General features: G+C 38.6%; 1 protein-coding gene across 1 annotated transcript in view; it reads right to left on the reverse strand.

Annotated features, from left to right (window-relative positions):
• Positions 1-2,708: 2,708 nt before the first annotated feature.
• Positions 2,709-20,945, reverse strand: part of IL1RAPL1 (interleukin 1 receptor accessory protein like 1) — a 356,120-nt gene continuing 337,883 nt past the window's right edge. Inside the window, exons 8-10 of the mRNA XM_026069048.1 lie at positions 18,003-18,146; positions 4,662-4,832; positions 2,709-3,427 (exon numbers count right to left, since the gene is read on the reverse strand). Of these exons, the coding sequence (XP_025924833.1) occupies positions 2,709-3,427; positions 4,662-4,832; positions 18,003-18,146 (1,034 nt within the window). The remainder of the gene's footprint in view (positions 3,428-4,661; positions 4,833-18,002; positions 18,147-20,945) is intronic.

The raw sequence follows: 20,945 nt of genomic DNA on the forward strand, positions 1-20,945 counted from the left end.
GCACGTGAACACACAACAGTTTCCTTCACTGTTTCCCACACAGAGCTGTTCATAGAGGAGGAATACTAAGGAGGAATGTTTCTAAAGCCATAGACAGCTTCTCCATTTATTTCAGGTTTTGTTTTTTTGTGTTTTTTTTTGTTTTTCTCTTGTTTAATATTATGACAAAACATTATAAGAAAAACTTTTTTTAAGTAATGTGAATATCAAATAGTACCCATCAATCCCTGAATCATGCTATTCAAAGTGCTTAAATCTACACTAAAAATAGAGCAACAGAAAAGTATTCCCCGTGTGGCTAAAGAAACACCTACCGAGGGTTTAAGTGTGACTGTGGTCAGATTGTTACCTTCTACATTTATTCCACATCTCAGTCTTTACCCCAGGGCATGTAAGGGGGAGGGAAAAGGGAAAGAATAATGCATTGCTTTTTGAGGGTACCAGGGTATTTGGCATCCAGTTGAATGAAGGAAAATGCCATCAGTGCCTGACAGGTGTCTGTAATAGCAAATAAATAATGGCTTTCTTACAGTATGAAAATAACCAAATGTTTAAAGCTGTCTTAAAATTTTATCTGGCCTGGCAGCTTCATTTCCATTTTGTGGACGTTTGGCACATGTCCAGAGGGAGACACTGTAATAAAGAACAGATTGTAGAAAAGGACTCGAGCGAATTGTCAGAGAAATAAACAATTTTAAGCAAATAAAAATCAGTGCACATCCCAAAGCTCCATTAGCTTGTTACGCAGATACTGAGATTTCTTGACTTTCACAACAGGATCATAGTCATTTCCTCCCACACTGTCAGTTCTGGATTACTCCCACAAACATCCCCCAAACTGCAGTTTGCCCACTCCCTACCCATCACTTCTCATTAATAAGACCAAAATATTATAAGCTGTGCTTTTCTCATTGTGACAATTAGGATGAATGAACCCCACACATCCATTATATTGGCCAGTACCAGTCAGCTACCATAAAAACACCTAAAGCCAATTAATTACTGAAATAGACTGCAAGATCTGCTTTTCCAGTATTGCAGTTACATTTCTGCTGGAGTGAATGAAACCCACAATGATACGACAGCGTGCAGCAACCAGGAACTGCCCCAGCTCCCAGAGACTGGGAGAGAATTTGGCCTGAATACATTTTACAGTTATAAAATATACAGTTACTTTTCCTTGCTCTTTCTAAAACCAGAAAGGACTTTTCCATTATTTAAAAGATAAGTATGGGTAAGATGCCTATTTCATTCGTCTTAAAGGTATCCAACAGTAAATGTAGTGCTTTTTTTTCTTCTTCCCTGGCAGCTGTGGTACATGCATAATTTGCAAGTCCTCAAAGATGGAATCATACATTAAAAATAAAACTAATTTATTTATTCATTAAAGTGAATAAATTGTTTTAATACTTCCAGGTCTGATTTAAATATTAATTTTGTATAAATAATGTTTATTCTTAAAACAATGATATTTGTTGGTATTCATATTGTTGTTTTTTTCTGCCTGAGTTCTTACTGAAATTATGTTGAAATTAATAAAGTTTTACTGATCGTTACAAGCTAAAACCAAACGAAAGAAGGTTTCTTAATCCTGAATATATCATTTTAAAGCAAATACAGTTTGTGAAACATTAAAATACAGGGGGACTCTGTAATCCACAGCAAAATAATGTTTTGCTCTTACTTTTTTAGAAAATAACACTTTCTATAATACAAAGTGACAAGCCATCTATGACAGTGTCCTTTCATTCCCCTTTGGTTTGGAAGTCATCACTGTAAATATCAGCAGGACTCACTGCACTTCAGTGCCTAATGCCTTATTTGCCTGACAATTGCAAATGACCTTATTTGCAGGAATTTGGAGGGGGAAAGAGAAAACRTCAAAAGCCTAAAAATAAAATCTGCAATCACATTAACGCTTTTCCAGGAAGAGTTAAAATTAGGGTTCACTTTTATATTTATAAAAGGGATACAGTCAACTCATTCTTAAAACAAAGCAACCTCCCCCCCAAGAAACAAAAAACCAAACCATCTCTAGTTTCTACACACTCTGTAGTGACTACTGTGAAGCAACTGGTACAGACTGGGTATATTCTGGTGTTTGACAAGTGTCTACCAAGTTAAATGTTAGATGATCAGACTGAAGTGCTACCCCGAGCGGGGCCGTTGCAAGGGCAGGGAAGGAGTGGAGCACATTATGGGAGGAGAAATGAAACTGGAGCTCTCAGTGAGGGACGGGGTCCTTCTAAGAACAAACATTCTTCCAAACAGGTGAACTGCAGCAGGCATGGCCTTCGTGTGTCAGGCTAGGCAGGCCAACAAAATGGATGGTGCTTCTGGTATCAACATAGCTTTGTCCAAGCATTCCCAAGAGAGGTTAAAAACAAAACAAAACTCTAAAACTATACTAATGAAGCAAAAAAGTTTCCTATCTATACAGCAGTCTCTTCATTTAAAAAAATGTAAATATACAAATTCCAATGACATATAAAACAAAGTTGAAAATGTGAATGGGAAGAGACATGGGTAAAACAGGAAGACTGATGCTACAAAGAAATTGCAAAAAACCTATGTACAAGACCCTGTTTTTCCTCGTATGTTATCGATTGTAATGCATGTTTAACAGCAGCAGTCGAGGATGTAGTTCCAGGCACCGGACTGCAGACTCCACTCCTACTCAAGGGGGTTGGCGTCCCCTTGCATTTCTGTCACCAGATGACACTGGATATACTGGTCTCCCGTGGCAAGAGGGGCAGTATTGCACTGTTTGTGTGAGCCTCATCCGGATTCTGCTCCCTGTTAGTTTTTGTCTGCGGCCGCTGCCCGTTTATAAGTGTCATAGGGATGTTGCAGTAGGTATGCTGGTTACCTATTGAGGTAAGAGGCAGGGTGCCGGTAGGAGGTACGTCATATTCATAGCTTCGATAATAGTGTTTCTGGCGCATCTGTGAATGATATGTGTTATGAAAGGTGGAGCGCAGATCTGGATGGGCAGTGGCAAGAGCAGTGGAGGTGGCAGCAGCCATGGAAATTGCGGAGACTGTCTGCAGTTCCCCAAAGGGCCCCTGCTCACTGACATCTAAAACCTGCTCGTGTGTGATGGGTTCTATCCTCTTAAAAGGCATTTCATACTGTAAACGTTTCCAGAATTTGGAATTCAACTTGTTGCATTTTGGCCCATGCCATTTAATGACAGTGAGCAGCTTGATGGTATGTTTCAGGGCCTCGACCTCCTGGTAGTTCATAATTCCCCGGAGTTCGCTGCATTCAATCAGTATCACTTTAATTTCGCCCGTGACTAACATGTTCCGAAGCCTCGTTTCCAGTTCAAAAATGCTCCAGCCTCTTCTTACCACGTAATTTGGAGTCATGACGATGATCAGTCGCTTGCTTTGGTCTACACATCTTGCCACGTCTTCAATATAGGCTACAAAATAAGACAATTGCTCAAAAATCAATCCAAGAAAATATTCCACTCCCATGGGCTGGGGAGGAACAAGAGAAGTAAATTCTCTGGTGCCAGAAGAATTCACTGCACACTGCAAAAACATCGATGGCAAACATTTATTCCAAATCCCCCTGGGTGTTACAGTTCATGAGTGTTTGTGCATGAGCTGTGGTTTGGTACCAATATCTGTATCTTCATTGGAACAAGTATGTCCATAACCACTTTCCCTTTAAAAAGGCAAAGGCATCCAGCTAGGTAACAGAGCGGCAACTGTGTGCTTCAGTCCCTAACTCAAATGCTACCCTAATAAGTGCTGTAGCGTTAGAGTCTTCTTGTCCTTTTATCCGCCCTGCCACACCCATTCACAAAAACAGGGTATTGCCTTCTCCAAATCAATATTCAGGCTGCTCTAGATTTAAAAATATCCATGCTAATATGTTTAGTGTTGTGCTTTGCCTATATTAAACATTCTTTCTTATCTTTAGTAAAATATATAGAACTTAGTAGCTGGCTAAATGGTTACACTGGAGTTATGAAGACTACTACAACAATTTACAAAAAAAATTACTAAAGGTAGGTTGGACTATGTGAAAGAAACATGGAGAAGAAGATATGCTTTTACCAGCTGGAATCAATTCTCATTTTCAAGCTCTGAGAATGATCTAGTACCTCCACCACACAATTATCTGCTGTAGACACTAACAGAATTCACTACTTTGCTCTGCTGCAGGTATTATTACTCAGCTCTTGCCTTAGTCTGAAAACAACTTCTTCCTTCCTGCCTGAATGTCTGGAAAAAAAAAATACAGCAACATTTTGCATCTTTTTTTTCAGCCTTAGAATCATGGATATCTTTCCAGGCACACATTCAGGAACAGAAAACAAGGACCTCTGTATTGATTCCTAAATGTGCAAGCTCTACAACAAACGTGTGAAAAAAATACTAACCTCATTCATTTCCCGTACTTACACAGGTCCTTTCTCTGCTGTCTCACCTTCAGTGAAAATAGTACGATGATTAAAAAAGAATTCTCTCATCTGGGAAATGCACCTTAAGCACGTCTGGTGGCTTGCCCTGACTCTTCCCTAAAACACTAGAGGAAACCTATGGATGACAGCCTGAAGGAGTAGGCATAGAAAACACGCTAAATCCACATACGCAATCACTGCATTTACCATTTAAGAAACACACAGGCATAAGGACGTGACTTACTTCCTGTGGGAATCAAATCTCTATCTGGTATGAACAACTTGTATCCATAATGCTTTTCAAGCATATCTGGTAGGATCTCAAGAGCAAATCTTTCTTCTTCTCCAGTTTCTTGATTCCATTGGTCAGGATCCACTTTGGTATAGGATAGATATGCATCATAATCTTTGTTGTCTAAAGAAAGGGAAGAAGAGAGTAAGTTAAACTATTCATCATTCTTGCACATATCCTAGATAATTCCCCAGGAATAGCGAATTTAGATAAAATTTAGATAAAATGGCAAACTTTCACCCAAATGCTAGATACGAATCCATATATTTCCTGCTTTACCTCATACAGTTAATCCTTATTTACACAGATACAAGGGAGAAGGGATCCATATCCTTAGACTGAAGACAGTTTGTGCATAAATATTTGTGTAAGGCTCTATACCAAGGAAACCCACTCAGATGTGTGGTGACAGCTTGTGAGCACAGAAGAAAAATGTCGCTGAGAATTCAAATTCTTTTCTATCTTCAAAAAAGAAAAAAAAAAGCACGGAAATAACTAAGTTAATGCACAATTGTCTTTGCTGCATGGTAAAAACATTTCAGTCTTGCCAAATTTGTGCTATAAAGATAATTTAGGGCTCAGGGCATAAATGTTTTAAGTGTAGGTGTAGCTTTACTTATAAAACCCATTGGCTTTCCAAGTCTGAAATTGTTACCAAGTTTAAAGCTTTGCAGCATTGGCTCTTGATGATGCAGTTTAAATCTCTTGAATTCTGTGTGCCTAACTTTGCAAATTCAATGTTGCATTAATGTACATTTTGGTATTTAACAGTGTGTCATTTCATTTCAATATGAGAAATAAATGTACCTGTTTCTTCAATGTGTTTGGTGTGCCTATGTGAGAGACTGAATCAAAGGAGCCATCATTAATTTTCATTAGGAGGTCAATAATGGCAAGTGCTCTGGAACTAACTCAGTGGAAGAGAGGTCACGTTTTGATTTTTGTTGTGAAGAAAGCAGAGAAAAATCAATGGCAAGAGTAATGAAATGTTAACACCCTTCTAACTCTCTCGACAACATTATGCACAGGCTATTGAGAATATCAATTGCTTGTAAAAGAGACCTGATTGAATACTCTATTGTGTGTCATAAGTAATGTAATATTCGTTCAGTGCTGAATTCAGTTATTTACTGAGCCAGTCCCTTCCTCATTTACTCCTTTTTGTAGCCTGGCAGCACCTATTTGGAAAAGTCTGCCAAATGCAGTATGGATGCAAAGTGTATAAATGAAATCAGTGAAAAGGTGCTAATCTTGAATGGTCCACTCTTCCTTCCCGGGAACCATGCCTACTATGCTCATTAAGATTTGCAGATGACAGAAGTGAAGTGGTAAAATTTCAAAGTTTCAAACCCTATGAAGTGATCACATCTTTCATTCTCTCCCACAAACACTTTTTATGTGCAATTATCTATTGGACTGTCATATTCATGAAAAAAAAAAAAATAGAAGAAGAAAAGTAAAGAAAGAGAAGCACTGTCTTCTGTGGTTCCCTCTTTCCATGATTCTTTTCTAGAGTATTTGTGAAATCACAATCCTTCACAATAAAAAAGCACCTAATGCCTTAGACAATGGCTTGAGATAACACTGAATGGGATCAAGAAAGAGGTACAGGGAGATTGCAGGGAAGACTTCTGATTCTACAGCAGGACAGTGCTAACCCAGCAGCAGCATTAAAATGCAGAAAGGTCAAGAGATATATTGGAAAATTACCACAGCTGAGAAAAATGATGATGTGGCAATGTCATTTTCTGTTATCACCTTAGTGATGGTCATAACCATATTCCATGCTTGAGAACAGTGTTGGTCCATTGAAAGTCTTTGATTAAAGATGAGAATGCATCATACCTCAAAGGGATAAATTATAAGAAATAATGCAGTGTTCAAGCTGTTTTAAAGGCTTCAGGATATTGTCTATTCAGATGGCTTGCACACATCCAATTAGAAAGAAAATTATTCACATTATGTCACTATTTTCTTGCATATGTAAATATCACACTAAAGCACTTATTTGAAGTGTACTATTTCCATGCCATGGAGGGGTCCAATATTTCCACCAACTAGAACTGCATTGTCTTGGACTGCAGGGAACATTCTTTCTACACTACCTCCCTGTACATTTTTAATAGCATATTAAATGCTCAGTATCTAGGGTGTGTCCACACAGATGGGTGCAGGCAGTCATGAATTCATTCAAACTCCAACTCAGCTAGATATGTAATCTATTTTGGAAAACTTTTAGATGCATTAGCACAGTGGTTTCCCTGAGCTAACACACTCCCCATCTATCAGATATTTTTGTCTGACAAAAAGTAGAAAGTTCAGTTTAAAGCAGAATTACTTATCTGGTATTTTTTTTTTCAGATTGGCCAATGCACTGGAATGAGCAGACAAATCTCAAAATGGGAAATGCATGGGGTACACAGCGGATGATCAGAAATTCCATTTGATTTGCTTTTAGGATTTCTACATATTAGCATGATTTTAAAGAATTAAAATTATTTGGGTTACATTGCCAACTCTGTAAAACATTTTAAAAACTACAGTGGGCAGATAGCTGTACGGTCACCAGAAGCTATCTTTTCTGTGATGTTGTCAAAGAGCAATGGTATTATTTACTATTTTCTCTAATTGGTCAAAAAATATAGAATTTCAGTTGTAGTGAAAATTGGGAGAACTTGTAAAATGATTGCAATTCGCATCTGCAGGGAAGTATTTAAACACATGGTAGAAAACTTATCTGTGTATGGCTGAGAAATAGCTCCTCTGATTCCTGCTTGCAACCAGTGGGACTGATCCCTATATTCTAAAGGACCTTTCTGATCTTAATTCATATTTTTAACATGCTTTCCCAATGGACTGAAAGAGACATGCAAGGCTGCAAACATCTGGCTCTTGTAGCTGAGTCAGTGAGTCCGGGACTTGGGGCTTGCATCTCGCCAGCCTTTTGGCCACATCACATAGTAGCAGGGAGCTCTGCAACCCCTTTGCTCTCAGGTTGTTTCCCATGTAGACTGTCCATTGAGCAACACATCCTGGAGTCCCAAGGCTCCCAGCAGACACGCAGGGAGTCCAGCATAGTTTTGTGTTTTCTTGGCCATTCGCTGGAACAGATATTTTTCCCACGAAAAAGTTTGGTCTGAGCACACCTGCCTTTTCCAAAGAAAACTACTTCATCAGAAAATTTCTGCTCTGATCAAGTCATGAAGGACTTGATATTACTACTTATATTATTAGGTAGTAAAGTAATAACTAAATGGTCCCGTACTTTTGCTTGTTTCCTCCCATCAGCTAGCAGTTCAGTCTGCTATCCTGCATCCTCAGAATGAAAATGTGATTGATTGCTACTTGCACTTTGGCTTAGGTACAGATTATGCCATTTCAAAGATTTGTTTTTGTCAGGTTCCTGTGCATGAGCAATAAACTGGAACATACTTACTCACTACTTGCTTCCTCCCACACTCAGGAAGAAAAACACCTGGCAATTACCAAAGACAAGGATGTTGATAATTTCATCTGAGTTTTTTTTTTCTTTCCCACAGAGGTTAAAAGCAAATAACTACATATAGTTTTGTATCTGAGAGCACTGCTCTTCCCTTAATCATTCAGGATTCCTTTTTATAGAAACCTATCAGGTAAAGTTCATCTTGTAATGCCTATAGGTAGCTGGCGGACCTGCGTTATATAATGAATGTCCCTTAAGTTAGTGACCGCAGCTGAATATGACATACAATATCATGCAACAGCAAGAGTTTGAAACATTTAGGTGCAGATGGGAGGATGCTTAAGTTTTTCTCTTCCAATTCCTTGTGGATGGACAAGTAATCCCCTCCAGTTACATGGTCTGTAGCTGCAGGCTTCTGCCCATCCAGCGGGATACAGTGAGGATGGAGCTCTTCAACCCAGCAGTCTCCATTGCTGTGAAATTTTGTTGCATCCATTATGGGAAAAGACTGAAACAAAATCTGAAGCAGATCTCACACGGCCAAATTCAGCCAGATCTGATGCAAAAACTTCTTTGTTAGTGTACTGTAACAAGCCTGAGAGCACACAGGGGCCTTGGATTAGTTTAGCACAATGGGGTCAAGTACAGCCTCCGCTCAAAGTATGATGTGTTCAGTCCACAAATGTTTCAGTTAGCCCAAACCCACTGGTAGTTTAAGACTCTGGTCAAAACAGACCGCAAAGACAAACTTTGCCATATCATTTTAACTGCTMTATGGAGCCAAAAGTTGGGACACTGAGCAATGGTTATGGAGCTATACTCAGCCACATGTCTGAGAAAGTTGTTTGGATCAGTCTTAAGGACAGACATTTCGGATGAAATCTCATCTCCATTAAGAAAGTATGGAAACATCATTTCAGTCAGTGGACCCAGGATTTTTGGCAAAATGCCTGTTGCATCATTTAGGATAAATTCTTTAATGCTATCCATTCCTTTCAGTAATCGTCTAAATGTAAAAATGATCACATTCCCTGTAGCTTTCTACAGTGTTAATCCAGCAGAAGTTGTTTAAACTTTTAGGAGCGAAGTTGCAAATGTTGCTTCTTTTTCCAAGGAGTAAAAATGTGCTCTGTAGCAGTCACTTAAAGGCTCGGTATCAGCACAAAATGAAAGCCAGACTCTATATGCATCTACTTTGTCACATGCAAATGGGATCTTTGGGTAAGTAAATTGCTATCAGACATCTAAGTACTCATCTGTATGCATGCTTTTTTAACAGTTATACATGCAGAAATGCTAAGCCTGTGTCTACAGAAAGACAGATAAAACTTGGCCTTCTACGGGGACCAGCAAACAGATTCAACTTTGAATTTGTATTATACATGTATGTGTTTTCTAATGATTTCTATGTTGCACTCCAAGGATTCAGCAGTTTGGGCCTTTGAAGATTTATTAAACATTGCAGATATTTCTGCTAATGGGGGACAGAAGAATTATGCTTATGGAAAAAAAAATTGAAAAAATAAAATTCCATAGAGTCGGCTTTTTATTATCAGCTGTGTTCAAGCCAGTGACAAATTCCGATTTCAGTTGGCATATGTTTTAACACAAGACAGATTCACAGAACAAAATAAAGAGGAACCCCACAAAGCTGTACTCCGTAGAGTTGCTAGATGTGAATCCTATTTTTAATGAAGCTGTAGACTGAGGCGCTGGGATTTTCAGCTCTGTGTCTCCCGAAGTCCTCTAGAGCAACCAGCAGTGATGGGGAAGCACCCATGGCGCTGAATGGAACTGCAAACGCGCAGGCTGCTCTGCAGCTGAGGGCAGCCACTGAGCCACCCCTGGCTTCGGCAGATCAAAGTAATTGACTGATTTCTAGATCAAAATGAGGCCAGTTATGGATGGGTAGTTAATTCCCCTCCTTCCCCAGGGCATGTGCCAGCAGGGTAAAGAATCACATACTCATCACTTGAATTCAGGAGCAGGAGGCTGCTTTAACAAGGAGCTTCAGGAATTCAAGTGGAGTCCTTAGAAATGACAGGCTGGATTCTTCCAGTACTGCAGGGAATTGGCGTCAAGAGGAGGTGGCAGGCTTTCCTCTTTAAAGGCATGCTATGTTCAGCAAGGGTTTTAAAGTGGTGAGTCCTCAAAATTCCCCAAAGAGCTTCGTTGCTTCAAAATGATAATGACATATGACATTTCATAAACTGTGCTTGTTTCATTGTTTGCGAAGCCACATTTAACGTACATGGTGCAATAGTGCTCATCACCCTCCACATAATGAAAAATGTAATTCAAAAGCTTAGTTGACTGCATAGACTCTAAAAAGACCAAATCATTATGAATCTTTGAAAATGCTTTTGTTTTTTTCCCACAGTATTTGCTGTTGGTTATGGACCTCATTCCACCATTTTCTTTTCTTTTTTTTTTAATGTTGAACCCACCTTTAATGAAAATAAAGAACTACCAACATTAGGTTTTCCATGGTAAAGTACTTGTTAAATGTAGCATTCCTAATGATAGTCTAGATCCTTCTGCAAAGTGGGCAGTGTTGAACTGGAGGGAAGTATTGTAAATGCAACACTGGGGAAGAAGTTAAAAAAATGTAATCAATTCTAAATAGGTTTTTGGAGTATTCTCACACCATAGGCCAGGAAAAGGTTTTCCTATGCCCATAGTAGACACATTTATAAAAATATTAAAGCAATGGGAATGCATTTTTTTTTTCTCCATTACTATCAATTCATTAAGCCTTATAGAATTTTGGAAGTCTAAAAAACTTGAAAAATTATTTAAAAAATAAAGGTTTTATGTTTTCTTTACAGAAATATTAATAGGAACATTTATGAAAACCCTGAAGTACTAATGTTACATCTGACATTACTTGAAAACTAGGAATGATTCCAGGCAGATATAAATTCAGCCAAGTAATACAATGCCATGATTTTAAGTGTACAATAAAATCCCTCTCTCAGCTATATTTTTCCTGACTTCTATAATTAGAACTAAAATTTGTCATTGATATATACACAAGATAGACTATTACTTAATTAATGAAACTGAATAATCTATTATTAATGGTAATTTTTCTGTTTGTGCTTAGTTTAATTTTGTATTCCTGAGTAAATTAAAAGCGCATCTACAATGTCTCTCAGTCACTCTCATTAACATGGAAGTTTCAGTTAAATACTACTACTGAAGACATTCGACTTTTGATATAAAAATTTGGTGCAGCACTAATCTCTGAAGTTGCTCTTGATAGATACGAAAAGTCAAAAGTTCTTATAAGAGTTTTAGAATGTTAAAAATTGTGAAAATTAGAAGATGGTGATAGAAGGTATTCTTCCAGTTTCTGTGAATTGTTTGCAGGTCCAGCACAAAACTGAGAAAAAAACATTGCCTAGTAGATACTGAAAGACTGAATGGTCACCACCTAGCAGGTAGTCATAGCAGAGCAGAGTAGTTATCCATGAAAGACTGGAAGAAAGTAGCTACTATTAAAAAAAAGGAGGAAATAGAAAGAGGCAATAATAAAGGATATCCTGTAAACTCTGAAAATGAAAGAATCAGTCTTTTGATACCAGGCAAACTTCTTAAATTAACAAAGTTCCAGGTAGTGACTGTTCTTATTATGACCTTAATCGAACTGAGCACCTAACCACTTATATAAAATACATGCTTAACTTCATGTATATGCCTAAGTTCTGCTGATCTCAGTGACAGCACTTATAATTAATGCCCGGGTTAATTATTTTGAGAACTGGAATAGAGGCAGCTTTAATCTAGACAAAATTAACAAAAAGTCAAGGAAATAATTGTAGATATAAATGAAACTGGGGAGAGAAATGGCTTGGAAACAGGCTTTCAACCTTAAATTCTTGCAATCAGATGCCAATAGGGTGCATTCAGCTCACCTACCCTGGAAATCTGCTTTTGATAAAAAAAGAAAAAAAAACTTCAGAGCTTAGAACCACTTGACAGAGCTGCTGGAACAGAAGATATATCAGTCTTCATGAGTGGCAGTATTCATTTATATATGATGGATTTTTTTTTAATTTCTACTGTACTTCTGGACTTTCTAATTTATAGCAATCTCTGAATTCTAAAGCGGTTCTTGATAATTTTGTTCATTTTTAATTTTTAATTATGAACATACTTTAGACACCATAAAATCTGAATTAGGGAGACAGAAAAAGAGCAGGAATTTTTCTTTGAATCAGTAAATTTTGAGGTCACCATCTAGAAAAATCCATATTCAATGGTGACATAAACTGAGATTTTATTGATTGAACACTCAGATGTAAATAAATTGCATAAACAAAAAGCTAAGAGAAGAAGGACTCCAACAATATAATTTTAATTAAATAAGAGGAAAGTCCCTGTTTTATTACTAGTAACATTGAGAAAGATAAAAGTTGCACTTTTCCAAAGATGATTTTAATAGAATTTGAAATTGATATTCACAGAGTAGCATTTCTTATTGTCACAATTTGCCAATAGCCAATTAGCATATATAGGCAGTTTTGAGGCTGCTATTGCAAACTTATTCTATGGGTCCTGAGGGGAGATTCTGTAATTGCAAAGTCACTAACTTCAGCAGCAATTTCAGTCTAGCTATACCTGCATAGCATAATCATTAACACCAGGGCTTTGGCAGGTGCCTAAGCCATTGGTAAAGGTTATATTTGAAAGTTAGCAGCTATGTCACACTGAAACATTAAGAAACTCAAGGTGTTGCCTCTGCTTGCTGGGTGAAAGGTTATGGGCTGAAACCCTGGAAACTATTAAGAAGTACATCTTTCTTTGTTTTGTGTTGTGCTGTTAATAAGGTCTTTTCTGGGGAATCCCATAGGTCTTCTGCAGCTAGATAATGGTAAGGAGGAAAATCATGATCACCTAAGGAGTCCTAGTTGCAACAGAGTCTTCAAGGCACAAACTGTCTCATCAGTCTCTTAATCTGACCATTGATTTGGTTCCCCTCACTAAGCAATAGAAATGCATCTCTTAAGAAAGCAAGCAGTGCAGCCCAGAACCAGGCACCAGAGATGTCATAAATCAAAAGCAAAGAAGATTTCTTAAATTCAGAGAGCATGGCACTAGCGCATTTTGGGAGCACTTTGTCGTATTCCAGCAATGTGCAAAAAAAGCAACCTGCAGGACTGAAAGTGAAACCAAGAGGCACTCCATGGTCCTGGCTCCCAGCTGCCTACCCTGGCTGCATCCTGGCTACAGAGAGGCTGAGACCCTCTTCCCCCCATATGCCCAGGTTTCCTTTGCAAGGAAAGCTGAGAATAAGATTCAGGATTGCAAGGGACACCAGCCTGTCCGACACTGTGGAAACAGCTGAGGGTCATTCTGAGGGTCATCTTATCAGCTCCCAAGCAAAGCTGTCTCTTTGCAGTTATCAGCTGACTAAATTTTTTTTGTTCTTAAGCCTAAAATTTATTTCCAGTCAGCCTAGTTGGGAGAAAGGGCATTTATGAAAGTTTTACTAGGAAACTATACTCACAGCATGTTTGCTCAGACTTCTTCTATAATGTCTTATTCTTTGTGTTCTTGTGAATTTTAATGCAAGCCTCTTAGTGTAAACCTTCTCTTTTTTTATGGTAGTGTTCAGCCCTTGCTTATTAATTCCTTTAGACAAAAACGCTGCTTGCATCAATTTAAATGGTTACTAATGCACTCAAGGGATGGTGTCTGCAGATTCTTTCTGCTGGTAGCTGTACCATACACTCTTATCTCTGAAGCTGGAATCTGGAATATAAACACACATGTAAGTTCATGACTTTTTAGTAGTTCTGCCTGTCTGACCAGGTCCTGTGACTTTCAGCCTGTGATCTGTAGAATTCTGGACTTATCCTTAATCCTTAATCCACCTTAAATTTGGTTTACAGACATCTGCACATCCCCTGGAAGTGACTGGGTCTTCAAATGTAAAAGAAAACATTAAAAGTAGCTGCCTCAGTGAATTGAAGCTTCCTGGCTATTCTAAGGCAGCATCATAAACCTGCTGCCTAAAGAAGTGGTCTGACTCCTCTTTCCACCCTTGCTGCATGTCTGGTATGACCATTATGCTTGGGGACTGATCCTTGCACAATTTGATGGCCAGGAACAATCTCACAAAAGAGAAAGCTGTCTTGGGTAAAATCTTGCAAAGTTTCCATAGATTTTAGGCAGCCACAATGTCACTTCTTACATAGGCAAAGAGTGGATTTCTATATGGTGGCAATATCTCTCCTGATACAAATAGCCTTTTAAGATCAAAGAGTGCAAGGTAGAAAGAAGTCATGGCATTTGTTGATCCCAGGCACTTGAAAATGCTTTCTTGCATTTTTATTCTTTTCTGTTAGTTAAAGTATGTTATTTAGTTTGTTCATTAAATCATTTAAAAACTGTGGAAGGCAGCAGAGAAGATCCTTGGAAAATAAAAATACTAAAGTCCTTGCATAAATAGTAACTGGTAAAACACTTTACACAGGATGAATGCGGTATAAAATCTCTCATGTTGGAGCTTAATGTACAAAACAGAGGAAATCATAGCTTCTAAAAGTGGCTTTCACTAATAATGTGTTAGGACTTAAAGTGTACTTTACGGACAAGGCTCTTTAAAATAGGCTTTTAAATTCAGAGCTGCAAACCTAAAAAAGCAGCCTGACATTTAACAATGATCAGCCCTCAGAAGTTCCCAGTGAAGTCTCTATTTCTGAAAAGTCTTCAAAGTAATATTGGACATTGTTTACACAGCACTTCAAGGTATCATCTAGATCTTGCATGTGGACAGATCTTGAAGTTCTCCACTCGGACAGATTCAGGAGTTTCTGACCACCTAACTGGTGGGGGGCGAGTTATATTTCCGAGACACAAGGTCATGCCAAACATCTGCAGGTGAGAAGGGGAAAGTGCCAGGCAATGGAGCATTTCACTTGCTTCTGTGCTCCAGCTCCCAGGGAGATGCGTAAGATGTTCACAGTGCTAAACACTGCTAGCTAAACACCAGCATGTTGTGTTGTTCAACGCAAAAGAAGACCACAAGGCCTGTCATGCAGTTCCCTGGATGTGGGGTCATTTCCTGAGCAGCTGGAAAGCATGTATGGACACAGAGAGGGAAGAAAAGCACTAAAATGAGAGCTGGATTTGTTGGCATTCTAATTTTGGAGGAAAGGCAGTGAATTAACCATGAAGAAAAAAATGGGTTTGAATGTACATTCGCAGCAGACAATAAAGGCATGACTGAGCTGAAGTGTTTGTTGGAGAGACAAAAAAACAGAAGGAGAATCTGGTCACTGGGATGAGAGAGAAGATAGGAAATTCCGGGCTGCAAGGCAGGTGAATAAGGAAGCAGCAGCTCTGAACACTTGCTTATCTGTAGTACCCCCAACAAAAGTAATAAATTAAGTTATATTAATTCCAAGGGTTAAATACTTTGTTTTCAAATATTTCTCACAATTTACCCATGCCACCCACAGAAGCATGTGTGTTAGCCTGAGAAAAACTAATGCATGTAAGGCTTGGAAAGGAGAGAGGAGTTGTGATGAGATTTGACATCCTGAAGGGCTTGTTCTCTGATCAGGGAAGAAATGAAGCTTTGCATTTTAAAGGAGATTTTCAATTAGCAAATTTAATTGGACATCACTTTTTAAAGTGTTTGGAATCCTCTCTGGGTACAATATAATAATGTGCAGAAAAAAAGTCTGTGAGTATTTTGATGTTTGCTTATCCACCTGCTATCCTGAAGTATGACTGAACATGATGTAAATTATGAATAGCATGTGGGTGCTCTGCTATTGCACTGCAGGAGGCTAGGTTGGAAGAAAAGTGTAAAGTTCAGTATTTTGTGCCTGACAGAAACAAACTAAGCCAAAGGAAAGGACTTGAATGTATCTCTGCAATTTATTTCCATACAAATTATGGCTTAGTCTTCTGTGACGCATTTTCTCTGTGTCTTCTTGCTTTTGCAAGAATCTAAGTAAAAGAGACACTCAGAGGAAAAAGTCCAGTTGCAGTAACTTCATTGGCAAAATAGATTTTACCCCTGTTGTTAGCATATTGAATACAGTAGAAGCTACAGTATTCCGTTAGTAATCTGCAAGTAGTATTTTTCTTGGCATCTTAAGTAAGCACCCAAACTATGAGTGTTTGCATTGATCATCTAAGGAGAATTCATGCTTTACCATCTGCAATGATGAAATTTACTGAGAAGAATACACTGAATGGATGCAATTTTTCCTCCTTTTAAATCTCAGCACAGTATACTTACAGATTACTTTTCTCCTGTTGCTATTGTTTTCAAATGGGAGATTAAAGGTTGTTTTTTTTTTCCCCCCCCCAGGGTCACTGATGTTTGAGATGGGAAGAGAGAGATGCAAGTATGTAATATTTGCTAGAGTAAGTCTGCAAATGAATTGGAATGATTTGATATAAGAATAAATTACAGCTGTAAAAGTAAGAATTACTGAAATTCAGAGGGAAAACATTAAATTGCATCTATTTAAACAATTATTAAATAAACCCTCTATTTCTGCATATGAGTATTATTAAATTCACGCATGCAAATATGCAAGCCCATTTAAATTGGGGGCTGCTTAGTGGAGGAGAAGGGATTGCAGCTCCTAAAAAAAAAATGGCATCTACCAAAATCCTTCATGAGTCACAGTCCCTCTGGGCTTCAGTTTCCTCTTCTGTAAAATAAGTAGAATAACCTGATTTTTTTCCCCACTTAGGTGCTATACTAATATACAGCAATTTTGTAAATCCAATAGAGAGATACAAAATGTTCTAATGTTCTTGGGTTTGTTTTTGTCCTGAGCATTTTCTATTTTGAATCCTTGTGCATTTTTAGATTGCAGGCAGAAGTGGGTCATTCCCTAGTGATTTTAGTATGGAAGCCTTTCCCTTACATAAAGATCTCTAATTTTGCTGCCACTATTCTCCCTTACCAGTGATAGATTTGGCTGGCACTTGTTTATCAGTATATATTTATTATAATATGTCACACAGTGGCTTCTGCCCCCAGGCTATTACCTTGAACTGTAAAATAACTTTCAACAGTATTTCAGGAAAAAAAAGAAGATCCTGTCACAAAAGACATAGTGGTAGCACGAAACATCAGGAGCTCTGACCCAAGAAACCAAACCTAATTAATCAAAGCCCACAGCTCAGCCCAGTTTGCTGCTCAACAGCAGTTTTGATTACCAGGATTACGCAGAGAAGACCTCTGTCTTCAATGGTTAAAAAGCGAAGAAAGTAAAAAGCTCATATACATTTGACACGACCTCGTGCACATGTCGCAGATTGCTTTTGTTTCACCTGGGTGTCCTTCAATCACAGAACAACTTTAATGGCTGTTTGCTGCTCTCTCAATGGTTAAGTAAATGAACTCGGGAAAAGAGAGTGCTGGGCGCATTCCCCCTTGCTCAGTCCAGCTTATTGAAACCAATCAGGTTAAACAAGCACTAAGTTGAGATTCACTCCAACCTCCATCTATTTGGAGAACACAACTAGAGAAGACACTCACTTATGAGGAAGTGAAGCTGGCTTTCAGTACCCACCAGAAGTGAACATCTTTAATGCATCAGTGTTGGTAATTTACAGTCAGTGTTGGGAGTAAAAATCTAAGAGACATGCATGTCTCCTGGAGATCCAGAGTAGCACGTACATTAGCTAAGCAAGCTCTGCTGCTAATGTGCTGCATGAGGAAAGTCTATTAAAGGCTGTGCCTAATGCAAGTGAGAAATAAAAATTGCAGTTGTTAACACATCTTGAACTGAAATGAAATTTGGACCTTGGTAGAGAGAAATGAAAGACAGGCATACTTAGGAAGTAGAAAACATACTGAGAAGCTGCCTTACCTCCATCTAGTTCTTCAGCTCCAAAATGATTCCTGTAGAAGAGCATAATCTCTATCTTGTAACACTTGTAGATAGTCACTAAACAAACAAGCAGCAGCAGAATAGCACCAAGCCCACCAGCAAGCTCAACTGTATACATCAACTCTGCAAAGAATTACAAAATGCAATAACAACCACATTCAAATCAGAGAAAGATTAGCTGCAGACCTAGCACTTACATCAAACATTAAGATAAAATACTGAATGCTGGGTTATTTATTTATTTATAGGACACTTGCAGAAATACCTAATTAAGAGGAATCTTTTCTCTTAAAAAAATATTTTTTCTCTGGTACACTATCTGAATTGCTTTTTTAAAAACTGACAATTGTTGAGCATATGTGTGTGTGTGTGTATGTGCATGATTATGTACATATGTATGAGAGATATTTGATAACTGTCTTCCTTCTCTCTCTCGGTAGATATATCATGGTTTGTTTTACACAGATAAATGTTGACATTCCACTTAGAATGAAAGCAGAGACAAGTATTTCTCTTTTGGGGACTGTAAGGCAGACACAGCCCCTCCCCTATTCCACACACAGATAAGAAACACCTCTGCTTTTTTGATGAGATTCTGTCTACTGTATAAGATTAAACTAAGGATTTCCATTTTTCTTCTTTCAACATGAAAATAAAAAAGCTTGAGGGACATGAAGTCAGATTATCCTAGGAGCCCTAAAGCCTCACACATCAGTTATGTGTTAATATCTTTGACGCAGTTTCCCGCTGATCTTCAATTCATCTTTATTCTCCCCTCTTTCCCTAAGCAGGGTTGGCTTGTGTTTAGACACTGCAAATCATCCCAGTTTGTCAGTTCTGACATTCATTTTCAGAGCATGGACTCCCTGCCTTTGTTGCACTCCACCACTGGAGATTCGCATGGTGGATGGAGGTCATCGTCCTGTAGCTCCGTTCCTGAGGACAGGGACACCAGTCAAATGTAGCCAYGTCTATCTGACAACAGTAACCTCCTCAGAGGGGTCACTTATCAGTTAATAAGTAATCATTGACTTTCATCCCTCCAGTTCTAGCAGTTGCACGCTCAGGAAAACTCACATAGCTACATGACATCCATTTGGTTGTTACTCTTCATTTATTCACCAATTAAGAACTGGTAATGTTAAAAGAAAGGGTGGGGAGAGGAAGCAAGATATTACTAACAGTGCTGTAATATGAAATGAGTAATAAATGCCACATCTTAAGACCACCCATACATTTCTAATATCACTCAGTTTCCAAGAATGCTAAGAAAGGAGATGTTGGAAATCTGAGATACATATTCTGTTTCATAAAGTTCTGTGCTGGAGAAAGCTCCATTCCATGCTATTTCCACAACGTCCTCCTCCAGTGGGCAGTTTCTGTTTCAGGGAAGTGATGTAGCCCTGAAACACCCTTTTTTCTGTGCTTATGCAGATATGACACTCCAGCACAATACAATTCAATTAGAGAAATAAAAGGTTAAAGGAAAAAGTGACAATTCCATTTATTTTGACTATGTCTACTGAGAACCACACACTTTTTCATTATTTTGAGGCAACTGTAAAAAGATTTCATTGCTCTCTAGAAGATACTAAAAGCATAATAAAATAAAATAAAAAAGGCATTTATATTCTGTGTCATTCTCTCTGAAACTGTGCTGGAAACTCCTTTGTGTTAGACATTTTTAAGATCAGCGTGGTTATTTCAGGCTTTTCTGGTCCAGAGGGGGGAATGTTATTAAAAACACCCAAGAAAAAGTAGTTTGTGTAGACAAGTAATACAGTATTTTTAAATATAAATGGAAATGGAAATTACTCTGCACTGGCTTACTATAGTCTGTTTGTCATTTTGTACTACAGGTGATGCAGCTGTTCAATGGTAACTAGAGAAAGGGATTTAATACATTGCGTTGCTAGGCACAAAATGCTCTATTTATGTGCCTGCTGTTATGATGCATTAAAGGCAACAAAAAAAAAAACTTTACAATTGGAAAACAAAAGTTTCTCCAAAATTAATGATTATGAGATTAAATGGAAAAAATAACTGCAGGTAGTCATCTGCTCTCTATCACTGTGCATGAAATCAAACTATTGCACTGCATAAGCAGCAGCACTTTTGCCAGCAGAGAGTCTCTCATAGCTACCATCTTCCCCTTTAGAATAATTCAAGGCTATGTGTGTGTGTGTTTATTTTAATACAGTCCATCTGAATATACATGGCACTGCCCTAAACTTATCAGGCAAGCAAAGCAAACAACAAAATTCTCTAAGTCACCCTGAAAAGTACTAAAAATTCCCATYTTATGTGCTCCTGCCAAGCCCATCATGATCACTTGAGAGCTCAAGGATAAGATGGTTCTTTCTTAAACAGCTCTGTTTGCAAAGTAAGCTTCATGCGTGATCCATCTATTGCAGTGGGCTTGTGTTTTCCTCTGTGCTGGACCCTGTTTATCAGCACATGTTCCCTCTCTCCCTGTCTTGGGTGCTATTTTGCAGGGTCCAGAGACTGAGATATGCCAAAATGAGCACATCAGACGGAAGCACCCTTACATCCACCTGTGGAAATGCCTAATCTGACCCCTGAAGAAGTGTTGWCGGTGCAGCCCTGTCTGCGTTGCGCCGTGAGAGGCAGGACAGATCACCTGGGCCTTGTGCCATGCTAAATTGATTGCTGTCAGCCCTCGAGTTTGTATGTGCTGAACACTGAACTGCACCGTATGGGGGCGCTGGCTCACCCTGGGTTGCCTCAGCAGTCTTTTAAGCAACATTGCACCGTGCTGCGTGGGATGGCCACGAGAGGCCACRGAGGGGAGGCTGGTCCTGCCTCTCGCATCAGCCTGTCGGGTCCCTGAAGTCATTTCACACTTCTGTGCCTCAGTTTCCCCACTGTGAATTAGGGAGGATGCTTCTGACCCCTCTGTAG

Source organism: Apteryx rowi, unplaced genomic scaffold (assembly GCF_003343035.1).
Source record: "Apteryx rowi isolate R43461 unplaced genomic scaffold, aptRow1 scaffold_285, whole genome shotgun sequence".
Classification (NCBI taxonomy): domain Eukaryota; kingdom Metazoa; phylum Chordata; class Aves; order Apterygiformes; family Apterygidae; genus Apteryx; species Apteryx rowi.